The sequence below is a fragment of the Pseudopodoces humilis genome, chromosome 18, assembly GCF_049639895.1.
Source record: "Pseudopodoces humilis isolate 2021_Gansu_Grassland_sample_001 chromosome 18, ASM4963989v1, whole genome shotgun sequence".
NCBI lineage: Eukaryota > Metazoa > Chordata > Aves > Passeriformes > Paridae > Pseudopodoces > Pseudopodoces humilis.
Genome location: NC_142217.1, coordinates 11133203 through 11145879, shown reverse-complemented (window position 1 = coordinate 11145879; position 12677 = coordinate 11133203). Strand labels below are relative to the sequence as shown.

The 12677-nt window shown below is 39.1% G+C and overlaps 1 protein-coding gene across 4 annotated transcripts in view; it reads right to left on the bottom strand.

The window, feature by feature from the left end:
- Positions 1–829: 829 nt before the first annotated feature.
- CYTH3 (cytohesin 3) overlaps positions 830–12677 on the bottom strand; it is a 48868-nt gene continuing 37020 nt past the window's right edge. For 2 of the 4 annotated variants that reach the window (XM_088063902.1, XM_014252593.2), the window contains exons 9-13: positions 12560–12672; positions 5321–5399; positions 5168–5239; positions 4881–5035; positions 830–4265 (exon numbers count right to left, since the gene is read on the bottom strand). In XM_088063902.1, coding sequence (XP_087920028.1) covers positions 4193–4265; positions 4881–5035; positions 5168–5239; positions 5321–5399; positions 12560–12672 — 492 coding nt within the window. In that variant the 3' untranslated portion in view covers positions 830–4192. Of the gene's footprint in view, positions 4266–4876; positions 5036–5167; positions 5240–5320; positions 5400–12559; positions 12673–12677 lie in introns of those variants that run through there. The other 2 variants (XM_014252592.2, XM_005522962.3) reach the window with 2 other exon arrangements.

Sequence of the window (12677 nt, the reverse complement as noted above, 5' to 3'; positions counted from 1 at the left end):
GCTTCCACAGCCAGGCACCAGGCTGGGAGCTCCGTGGGAGCTTGGTATTGGTGGGGGGGGTGGAATAAAAAAAAGAAAAAAACAAAAAAAGCAAGCACAAAAGAGCAAAGTTAATGCTTCACTAAATACTTAAAAGTATTATTTTGGTACATGGAGAACAGCATGAAGCCAAACCATAATGTACCTGCATAATGTTCCTATGGCAACAGTTATGTGACGTTACATAAAGTAACATGGCAAAGTAACCAACATTCCTGTCCTGTATCTGGCTTTTTTTTCCTCTTTTGTCCTCTGGCTCCAAGATTTGGTGTCTTGTCCTTTGTCTGGTAACTCCAGCACAACTGTCTAAAAGGAGTTAGTGTTGTTGCTGTGCCTCCCTTCAGAGCTCCACAGGCAGCAGCTGCCCCAAGTGGCTCTGGAGCAGGGAGGGCACTGGGTGACACTGCCCCAGAGCTGTGCAGCAGCACCTGTTTCTAATTGCTAATTGAGGAAACCAATTAATCTACTCCAGGAGCAGAGATCCGCTTCCCCCTGCACATCTGACTGAAACTCCTGGCAGGGAACTGACAAAATAAAATACCTCAATTTAGGGTGGCTCTCAAGGGAAAGCAGCTTTTACTGGAGTCACATTCATGTGGTAACACACTTCACTGAAACATTTTGCAGTCGAAAGGTTTTTTCTCTGAAAATTTAAACCTGATAATGTAAAGTACCCTGCCTAAGGGTAGGGAAAAGAGGCCTTTTACTTACAAGAGCAGTTGTAAAATTAAACCTTAACCTCAAAAGTCAGCAATTGCCTCCTATGTATTCCTGGTAAATGAGGAGACAGTACAGTTTCACACTTTATTTTTGAGAAAATTGACAGATTTAAGCAACAGGTCTTAATGATAAATGAAAACATTAATATTGCAGTGGCTTTACATAAGAACATCACCGTTATAACAATGATTCATACAGAATATTTGTCATGCAAATCACTTGTATACACCAAGTAATACTCATATCAATACATACCTGTACAGTATTTACATTTTATATTTAAACTCTAGCTAGAAACATTTTCCAAGAAAATATAGAAATGAAACTGGTAAGCCAGGAGTCTTAATTTGTAGTATCTTGTCTACAAGAGACCTAGCTTTTCCAGCAAGCATATCTTCTACATAGATATGTAATAAATCTTAAAAATATGCAGTTTTTTTATATATGAAGCATTATAAATGCTGCTCACTTTATAAAGGTTCAGTTTTGTACCAGTTTAAAATGGTTCAAAATGCTAAGTGATGCAGAGCTTATTTTGTCAGAATATTGTAAAATTAATTTAAGTCAGTCCAGCTGAGCTTAAGTTTTGTGTACAGTTCCCTCCCAGCTGCACTGGCACCATGTCTCTCACTGCCCCTGCTGTTGTAGAGGGCAGGCTCAAAAGTAAAGAGCTCAAGAATTACTCAAGTTTCAGTGCCATAGGAAGGGAGAATCTGTTGTCCCCAGAGGACTTTTCTTCAGCATGGTCAAACTGTAACAGATCCTGCTTTAGGCCACCGAGCAGCCACTTTCAGTAGCCACCCCTGGACTTGAAGCCCAATAAAAAAGGGAAAGGTTGAGAGATTTTTCTTTACCCTCGTGGATAGTACCTGATATGGCCAAAATTTTCACAAGCCACTTTGTTTTACTGGCCTCATGGCCGGTGGAAATTTTGGGCCAGTTTCACTCCCTGTTAATACTGTTACAAAGAACATTTGAAATCAAATGTTAACACACACAGAAACGCTATTCCATTAGCTTTGGTAAATTAAATAGATACACTGAGCACCACAAATAGCTGTTTAAGATGTTGCATTTCAATGCTAAGAAATAATGTATTTCCTGCTATAATATCTTCAGTTACATGTTACTCTACATAATTATTTCTGCCGGATACAAGAACTTCAAACTAAATACAGCAAATGAACTCTCAAGGCATTTCCTTCATGCTTACAAGCAGATATCCTCACCTGGTTAAATAAATAGATTTTCTCAAAGGTGGCATTTCAGAAGATAAGAATTGATACAAAAGTGCTTCATGGCTTATTAATGCTTTTGTAATCTCACATTTCTCCAGAAATACTGTATTTGCTGCCTTTCACCTCTACACTCACTAGTACCACTGATTTGGCTTGTCACTATTTGCATTACAAATCTACTTGTCCAAAGCCAAGACTGATGTAGGCAGTGCTTGAAAACAAAATGTCACTGCAGAACAGAAGACTCAAAACAAGTGCTGGCAGCAGTTCCATCATTGTGCTGCTTTGCAAACACAGTACACACAACTTAATTAATTTCTATAAAGAGTTTAAATGTGTTTCATTAAGGAAAGATATCCCCACACTGACACTAATTCACGAATTCTACCTCCTCTGGCTGAGTTTTACTCCTTTGGAAGCACTCAGATTTAAATATTCACCCAAGCAATTCCACACACCCTGGGGAAAATCTAAAACGTAGGAAAGTTTACTTTGTTCTTTTCCTCTCAGCCTCTTTTGCAAACATGCAATAAAGCAAAACACTCACAAGGGCTGACACCTCATGCAAAACAAGGCAAATCAGTAAGACAGAACAGTGAAACAGACTCTCCCTTACAGTTCAAAGGAGATTTCAAACAGATCAACTTGGTAAGTCTGTGGGTTTGCCAGTGAAGCACATCTCCCTCCAAGAGACCCAGAGATGCTCCTGCAACCAACAAGCAAAGCTGCTTTAACATTTTGGGTCTCCAACACATTCACTGGCACAGCAGGCATGGCTCAGGTTCAACAAGTTTGGGGAAAACTGATAGTAACAGAAGCAGTAGAGTCAAAACCTCCCACTTTTTGCCCCCATTGTGGAATTAGGGGTTTTACCTTAAGAACAATTATCTTAAGAACAGTATGTGTGCTATCAACAGAAGAGCACTGGAGTAAAATCTGCTGCAGCAGTTGATGTATTCCTGAAACACCCATCAGTAGGATCACAGAAAGATCTTTACAGGTTTCAAAAACAGAGGCACATGCCTGTGGGGAAGTCTAGCTGTACCAGGTAATCAATGTGTAATACTTTATTTCTTAGTAAAAATGTCTAATTCTTTTCAATTTCAACTGCTGTAGTGCATATCTGAAAAACTGCCTCTAAAAATGCACAAAAACCACTGAACCTGTATAAACTTGCATGAACTCTGTATGTCCAAAGTTTGTTATCAAGCAGAGGAATGAATCCTGCTTGCTTAACTCTCTAGGGCTGCATCTTACAGAGACAGTTCACCTACCTGGCTTTTCCCTTTAAAAACACAGAATGGATGTAAAATTATTTGGGGGTGTTTTCATATGCAAGGCCTAAAACCACACAAGCTCTGTCATCTCTCTCCTTTAGTAATAACTTAGTGTTCATCAAACTACAGCATCTCAAATATAAGAAGGACATTACTATATAAAAAGCATATTAAATCAGTGTTTAAACCTTAGTGTTTGAAACACCAGACCACACTGGTACTTCATGTCATGGCCACAATCTCACCTCTGCTGCTGGGCCCTGCCTGTATTTCAGTGCACCCTGACAAACTCTTTATCACCATGAGGTACTGACTGAGCTGCCAGTCAGTGTTTCTGAAGAAAAGCTATTTCCATCAAGGTAGGAGAGGAATTCGGAATGAAAGCTGCACTCAGCTGCTACTGTGAAACACACACGACTGAAAACTGACATTGGGATTGTGAGGTTTCTGCTTACAGGAAAATGCAGTGCCAGATCATGCCATGCTCCACTGCTGGTGCTGCAGTTCATTGAGAACTTCAACTCAACTCAACTCCTTCTTTTATGGGAAATGTGCTCAGGTAACAGGCAGAGGACATTTTAATGTTAGCCCTGAACTCCCTCCCTCTCAACCCAACTGGAACTGTCACTAATGTAAGTGAAAACAAGGCTTCCATGTGTTCAGTTGAATTAAGTTTAAATATAATCATTCACTGGGATTTGAAGCTAGCTTCAAATTATATATCAGTAACTATTTACCCTGAAAAGTTTTGCCAAGTTTTTATACCATAGTAAAATGTGTGTATATATATATATATATGTATATGTATATATATATAAAATTTACAGTTGTCTTCATTTAGTTTGTCTAATTTCTTCTATCACTCCACAGTATGCTCAGTTATAGGGTGATGCAGGTCTACAAGTTGCTGATCATGTTCTATTTCTTATTTGCAATTCTTCTTTTCCTTGTTGCCAGCATATCATAAAAGGGATCCCTGCTGATACTTGCTCTGGAAGAGAAAAAAGGAATCATTGGTTTGGTTAACATATACCTGTGTTTGAAAACTAAAACTTATGTTCTCCCTTCCTTGTGGATGACTCCACACTCTTTTAAGATGGGTGGCTGATTTCTAAGCACTACAAATATTTCTTTAGCACAAGGTGCTATTCCAATGTGATTTGTTTAGAGTTCACACCTTCACATCTTGACCATTATTTACTCCTCTAAGTGTGGATCTGCTTAGAAACCTTCCAACATAAAGTCAAGCTGTGGAAGTTTAAAGCTGCTTGTGACCATGCTTAAGATACATGTCACTAAAGTTAATTATTGGGTGAAGTAAGAATCAAATTGAATTAGGTTTAAAGACAATTAACAAAAGGTTTTACATTTGCATAGAACAATAAATCCATATTCTCCTCATTTGAGTTAGCAGCAGTATTTCCTTAGTACCACACAGTTACAGATTTGTATCTTGATCCATCAACCCCACTGAGCTCGTTGTTAGTCCTGGAGGACATCGCCACATCAGAGTTCTTCAAACAAGTTACAACAAATTCTCTTAGTATCATACTCTGAAAAGAGCTTACACTTCATTTCTGAAAGACATTTAAGACTTTAAACTCACTTGATAGATTTAATCCACTCTTCCTTTTCTTCTGGGGTGGGAGCAGATATTCTATATACTACATGGTTGCCTTCCACCACTCTACCGTCAGCTTCAGTTTTACACGCTTTAATTACTTGACCTTTATGACTGGGGTTGTAGAGCTCAAAGCAGTTCTAGAGGATAGAAATGAAGTAATAAATTTAAAAAACAGAACAAAACTGACAAATAAATTCATTTAAAAGTACAATTACGTTCCATACAGTTTACTCATCTTCATTTAAAAAATAAATATGAAACTGTCTTACTGGTTTTCTAGGGTCTTCGACTTCTCTTATGCTAAGATTTTCTAATGGAATAATTCCTCTAGGTTCTTTGTCCTAAAAAATTAGGAAAATATCACATTATTAGCTATTTATAAATCTTGATTACAAAGAAAATTCACCATGATAAATACTCACTGTTGTGTATTCAAAGTAATACAAGCAATTATCAGTCAGAATAAACCATCTCCGTTTCCATGTTTTTACTCTTCCCCCTACAAACAAAAGGTATTCCAGAATTAAACATGTGCTGCTGTCAGGGATTTAACAATGGCCAAGGAAATAATCAAGTTTTGCTTATTTTTTGAAGTATGGTTTAATTGCTTAATGGTAAATGGATCAGGCACAGATGAGCAAGGTTAAAGGAACATGTTACTGCAACTTGTCCTGAGGCAGCATCAACTATGGAGGTGCCATCAGCCACAAGAGCCGTGGGCAACAGTGAGTGGCCAGACCTGCTCCCTCTGTCCAGGCCCTCACATGTGTTCATCACACCAAAAATACCAGCTCTGCACAGTGCTGGGCACAGCCAGGGCTGCCAGGGTGTGAGTGAGGCCAGCCCTGGGCTGCTCTGGCAGCCACAGCCACTCACACCAGCACTGGCTGCAGAACCAGCACCTGCATTCCTGCAACAGGAGCAACACCCTCAACAGCTTGTCTTGGGCAAGGAAAGGGTCCCATCAATAAAATTATGGGCATTTTAACACCTTCCTGTTGCTCCACTCATGAGCAAACATGTGATTAAGAACCTGCCTTTACTTTCAAGATTTAACGTCAAGTGTGTGAGGTGCTCATAAACATTAACAGAATATGTGTCATCAATGAGGGGCAAACCCTATGCTAAAATATACCATCTTTACTAATTTGTCATCTTTCAGTACTTTTAAAACATGTTCTCTTCATGGGTTAATATATCATTGAGTACATCTGACAGAAGAAATAGCTACTGCTCCAAAAATGCCAATTTTTCCTTCATTAACAGCAACCAGAGTTCCTCTTCCTTACACCTGCTAATGTCACCCTGTAAGGAACAGCTCCTTTTTAGAAACAACAGAATTATTTTGGCCCTTTCAGTTGGTTTTCTGCCATTGGCTGCTTCAGAACACACCTGGCTTCCCACATTACATTATTTTAAAACTCATTTCCAAGAAATACAATTGTAGATAGAGCATGCATATGTTATTAGTTTAAAGGTTTAGATCCACCATAGTTATCTGACTTCAGGATTATGTCACCACCTATGCATCATCCATTCAGCAGTGATTTAATTTCATTAAGCCAACATTTCAAAAGAATTGATCTTGCTATTGAACATCTGTGCATAAAAGAGCACCATTAATACACACAAGACACACCCAGTTTAATCCAAGTCATATAATCAAATTCAAGACACAAGCATAATTTTTTGATCTTTTCGTTCTGCTTAAGATAGCTGGATTTTTGTTTAATACAGAAATCCAAATCATATTAAAGAACAATTCTAGAGATATCATAACATTTCTTGATACCAATCTACTGCATATTTGCATGGCAGACCAAGTATGTTGCATGTTGTACCTTCCTTTTGCTGGGTTTCACAACCTCCACAATAACCCGGTGCTAACACACTGCAACATTCAAAGTACTCAATAAAATTTATGTTTCCACCAGATGCACTCATATCTTAAGAAAAATTTAGTCTGCAAGCAGGTGTGGTGAAATAAGTGAAGGCAAAACAGTGCAAGATGCAGAAGCCGTGACACAATGAATGGTTGAGTGAGCTGGAGACAGTGAGGGAAGAACTGGTGGCACTTTAGTACAACCACCGTGACAGATCCTTAAATAAAGCATTGCAGAGATGTTCAAACTGGCACGTAAGTCACTAGAAAAATCCCCCATCACCTTGACCGAGAGCTGGCTCAAGTATCAGGAAGTATTTGGGCTTGGAATGATGAACTCAAGCTTGACTCACATCCAGACCAATGGAAAAGCAGCTGCCAAGTCAGGGCGATTGCCAGGGCACTCCCTGCCATCACCACAATGTGACTTGTTTTCACATAACCCAGGATCAACTGCCATGGCTTTAAGTCACGTTCTGCTCTCCAAGGTTAGCAGATTAACTTAACATTTTTATGGCCCTAGAACATCACCATGTTTTTCAGGCTAACAGGTAACATCAGCTATCAGAGGTCATGGCTTGCCCAGTTCTAGTAGGAAAATAATTCAGGAGGAGAGAGAATGAATCAAAGAGGAGAAGAGGTTACTATCACAGAGCAGATTAAAGTGAACACAGGTGTTTCTCATTAACAGTCATAATGCCAAAACACAATAAAAAAAAAAATCAGTAATAACCATATATTTAAAAGAAGATCTGTTTATAATTTAAGAAAGAAACAACAGACCTAAAACACACACTCCCAGAACAATATAAATTGCCAAGCTGTAAACAACAGTTGAGTTTGCTGAATGTTATCCCGTCAACATCCGCTCTCTCTGGAAAAGCCAGATTTCTCAAACCTGAAACCTTCTGTAATCATGCTGCAGTTTTGAAGCAGCTTTTGTCAGGAAACATCTCCCAGCTCCAGGGAAGCCACAAAGAAGATTAAGTATTTCCAACAACATCCCTCTTACTGCTTCCTTCTCCCTAAAACAGCCAGTAGCTCACTGTGTTACAGCACTCATGGGAGTCATAGAAATAGACCTTAGGTCCCTGCTCCACCAAGCTATCAGTTACTCTTCCAAAGGAAAAAAAAAAAAAAAGGAAAAAAAAAATTAAAATCAATCAGTTAGGCAGGGGCTTTTGGTGGGATAAGGAACTACTCTCACACATAATTCTCTGTCTCCCCACCCCATTACTGAGTTTCAGCTGTCAACAGCACAGAAACTCTAATAAAGTTCAAAATCTAATCTGTACTAATCAAATTTGCAGGGGTCACCACATCACACATGTTTAATACGCCTTTACTTGAGCTGCAGCCCAAGCAGTTGGCTGATAAGGCACTGTGGCCTGTAAACTGCACATGAGATTAATAGGTAAAAAACGTGTGATAACAAAACATTCTTGTCCTTGGCTGAGATTGCTGTAGGCTCACAAAACAACAGAGGGTTTAGCATCATACCTCATCTCTTATTCCAGCTCCCAGCCTTTAAAAGATTAAGACTGGAAGGAATTAAGTTAGCAGAAGAGGATCAAGAAAACCAGAGTACGAATCCATAAACATTTACAGAAATGCAGAGATAAGTGACATACTTCTAAAAGATCAAGCTGATTAAAAAACTGCACAGACATCTCAAATAATGAAATACAGAAGCACAGTATCTTCCATAGTAGGTAGAAATATAAGTAAACTAGAATAAAAGGCTACAAGGCAAAACGTACAGAAACAGGAACAGAAATCCTCTTCACCTTTGTAACTCAACATAGGACTTTTTTTTTTAAACTCTGGGCAAAGTACAAACTAGGCAACAAGGTAAAAGAAACCATCTCTAATAAAGGGAAAAGCAACTGGCAATGACTTAAGAAACATAAATCTCCAAAGTAAAAAAGGCCTTAAGGCTAAAGGCAGCAAGGTACCTAAAGATAGAAAGTTCTACTCAAATCTGCAGGTCATTTATATAGAAGTTCTAAAGCTGAAGGAGAGGGATGCACACACCAAGAATGCTTTCTTTTCTCCTGAGTTCATTTAGACAGCACCAGAGAGAAAAGACTCTGCAACTACACAGTTGGTTGGACAAAAGTTTGGCTTTCTTTTAAAAAGCATTCTCCAATGACCACAACACTGATTATCTGAACCTGGAATAGCCTCAGTCCCCACAAGAGCCAAGCAGGTACCGGAAGGCACCGGTTTCCTGATCAGCCAGCACTGTTCTCTCATCCCAGATTAGGGAAGAGAAACAACATCCTCCCAAGGACAGATGTGCTGGAATGAGCACCACTGGCAGGACAGGCCTGGATGTGAAGCTTTTGGATCATCTCCAAGCATTCCGTAACCGCCTGACTGGCAGAAAAAATTAACACACTCATGTGTCTGGCTGGAATAGTTTCCTCTCCAGCTTGGGGGAGTAATGTCATAGTTTCCCTCTAACTAGAAGAAAATATTACACAAACCAAGCAATTTGCCAAGGGAAGCTGTTTAAGGCAAGGAAGCAGCTTCCTAGCAAAACAGTTCTAACTTGGACATTAGCAAAGAGAGCACAGGCAACAATTTCAAAATACCTTAGAGTGGATGGTAGAAAATGTCACGGTATCAACATCACTCGTTATACAGAAAAATCTGAAGGCTCATAATGTGTCAAGCTGCTCCAAGGACAACTCACTAGCACTCAGCAGCTTTCAGTTTTAAACTTGGTGCATTCATTTTCATGTCACCATGCTTCAACCGATGCAGAATTGAATGATAATTTAGGCCTACCAAGATAAAGATGTCTATTTAAAGGCACTGGCTAAGTCCAGATAGATAAAACCAGAATTGCTGTCTGGTTGCCAGGTTTGGCACTTGGACTTCACACAGCCACCTCTGAACAATTCAGCACAACAAACTCTTCAAAAACCTACTGAACCCTCCCAGTCTTCTAAAACCCAGACTGGTCTTTTGGACAGTTGAATTTTACAATATATGAAAGTTTCATGATATCCATCTTCTGCCCAGAGAAAAATCAATATAGTGAGGGATGGAATACTAAAAATGGGGTCCAACTACATAAATGAGAAGAGCTGACTATGAGAAACACCAGATACAAAATACTGTCTTGATATACTCAGTCTGCAAGTAGTCTTAGTCATGTTTATAGTTTTACATAAAAACTTTCTATTTCAACTTTTATGTTTTATGATAACTGAGCACTTAAACCCTCATACAGGAGTTTGTCTCCTTAGCATTTCAACACGACACAATTTTTTAGTATCAGAATCTTCTAGAACTGAAGGAAACCCTCCCCACTTCACAAGAAGTGCTTCTCAAGAGAAAGGACTGTAAAAACACAGTGTTGATTGAGACAGCACTCCCAACATACAATTTAAGACTCCTAGCAAATAGGAAACTTGAATGAGAGGAAAGAAAGAAAAGGGGAGGAAAGAAGGGGGGGGAAAAAAAAAAAAGACTCTCAGGTTTATTTCTGGTCATTCCATCTAAACTAGCAATGTATTAGTCTGTACCAGTCTGTGTCTGTGGAAAAAATGCAGTCTTTCACAGAAGCACAGCTCCAGGCATTCCCAGGCTGATTCACCGGAGGCTTCTGGACATGTTTCATTTCTTTATTCAAATAACCCTCATCCTGTGGGAGTGTTACGTGTAACAACACCCTTCTGCTTCACACACCCTTTTACTACTGAGTTTTCTGTGCACTGTGCCTCATCTGCATCCTACACACCAAAGACTCAGGCAGACTTTTCAGTCCTGGCCTGTGGTTTATTGACTTTGCACCAGAGCCAGAGACAGTCTGTGCAGAAGTTCCTGGCAGCTCTCACTCACTTTCAGTCATCGCTTCCTCAATTTCTTTGTTCCTCTATTTTTTATTAGATCTCTTTTATGGGCAGTTTCTTTCACAGAGGATGTTGTCACTCCTCTACACACACTCACACTTGCCTGCACGCTCATTAGGTGTGTAAGTCCATGAGGGAGCACTGGCAACAGCAACAGGCACAGCATGGTCTTACACTCAACCTCTTCTCCAAGAAGCACATTCCACTTATAACAGCTTGAAAGGCTTTTCTGTTAACCATCATCTCATGCTAGCAAATAGAGAAAAGCTGCAAAGTCATGTTTGAAATTGTGCCAGCTTAGCCAATACAGGTCAAAAAGCAAGAGCTTTGTTTTTTTGTAGTTAGAAAAGGAACTCCAGAGCATCTGTAGCACAGAGGTCAAAATCTGACATTGGGAACACGTGAATGAATTCCAAATGCTTCCTTTCCACATCCATTTCCTTCCACCACAAGCATGACGACCAAGTTCCAGGTGCAATCAGCAGAGGGGGCCCATGGCTCTGTCCAGGCTCTACTTTCACCATCCTCCCCCATGTGTACCCCAGCACACATCCCTTTCTACACTTTAGTCACCATGCTCCAAATGCAAAGTTCCTCCCACTTTAACACATTAAAGTGGCCAGCAACTGGCTCTAGTTAAGTGTATGCTGGTGTTTAAATTTTAAAAATTTATTGTTTTGAAAACAACATCTGAAGTGTCAATTTCCTGTATATAGGAAAAAAATTCCCTAAGGCCAAGCCAAAAAGTGAATCCCATCAACTTTACAAGAGTCTGTAAAAACAAAGGCATCTTGCAGTGCCAGCAGACTGAACTACCTGAGGTTTCTGCAACCCTAAATTTGAAGCTCATTTAAGACTCTGTTAAAGAAGGTAAATGTATTATTTAAAAAGGAAAACAACAAGGAAAAAGAACAACTTTTACAAATATATAGTTCAAATGTAATCAATCTTTCAATAATCTATTATCATTGATTAACAAGTAACAAACACTCTGAAACTTCATGACAGAGTAAGACATGTTGTTTACTCTCAGTAGAGATTATTCTTTCCTTGTTATGTTCTTCCATGAATGAGAAAAGTGTGCTGAAGTCATCCTTATTTTTCTGCTTTGCATGTAAATGCTTTCTTCTTTTGCAGAACACACCTGCATGTGAATTAGACACTGACATGCCAGTCCCTCAGAGCACCACTGATGACACTGTTAGTGACACTGAGTGAGAAAGCAAAATGCTACAAAGAATCTGATTAAAAAAATAAATAAAAAGAAAAAGAAAAAAGAAAAAACCAGGAGGAAGGAGGAAGAAAATAAAAGAATGAGCAACTGAAGAAGAGGGGACTGGAAAGCAATCAGATACGTACCTCCTAATGCAGAATAAGCAGAGACAGCCAGTCACAGAACAGAAAGGTGATAGGTCATAGGCCATAAGGAAAACAAGAAGGCACATTTAAACCACTCATTAAAAAATCATAGCCAAAACCAAACCAAGAGAAACTCACAAATAATATGGAAAAATAAAGACATACAAAAATAACTGTTTGAAGAGAAATCCTTTTTTTGTACACAGAAAACTGTGTTGAAACATCACACAGTTTTCTGAAATGACCTTATGGAGACTTAGTTGTTATTTATCAGTCACAGCATGTGGTAAATACCATGTGGTGTTTCCTTTTTGTTGCCGAGTTTTTATTTCTCAGATCTCAGAAATAAAACTCTGAAGTTTGAAACAAGATTGCTAATTTGAGTATGCAAAATAAGAAGCAACAGCCTTCAGATGTAAAGGAGCTACTTATTTTGGTTCATACATTTTAAATACAAAGTTAAACCTGTTACCTTGACAAGAAAGCAGGAAGACACGGAGCAGCAAACATGCCAACAATGAACAAACATACAGCAGCAGAACTGCCCTTGTGACTAACCTAATTTCAGCAGCCAACCTTCTCTATCTGGATTAAAAAATGTATGCGTTAGATCATTTCCATCATCCTCTGGAATTTTAAATGGCTCATTCTTAATACTTTCATATAAATTCTAGA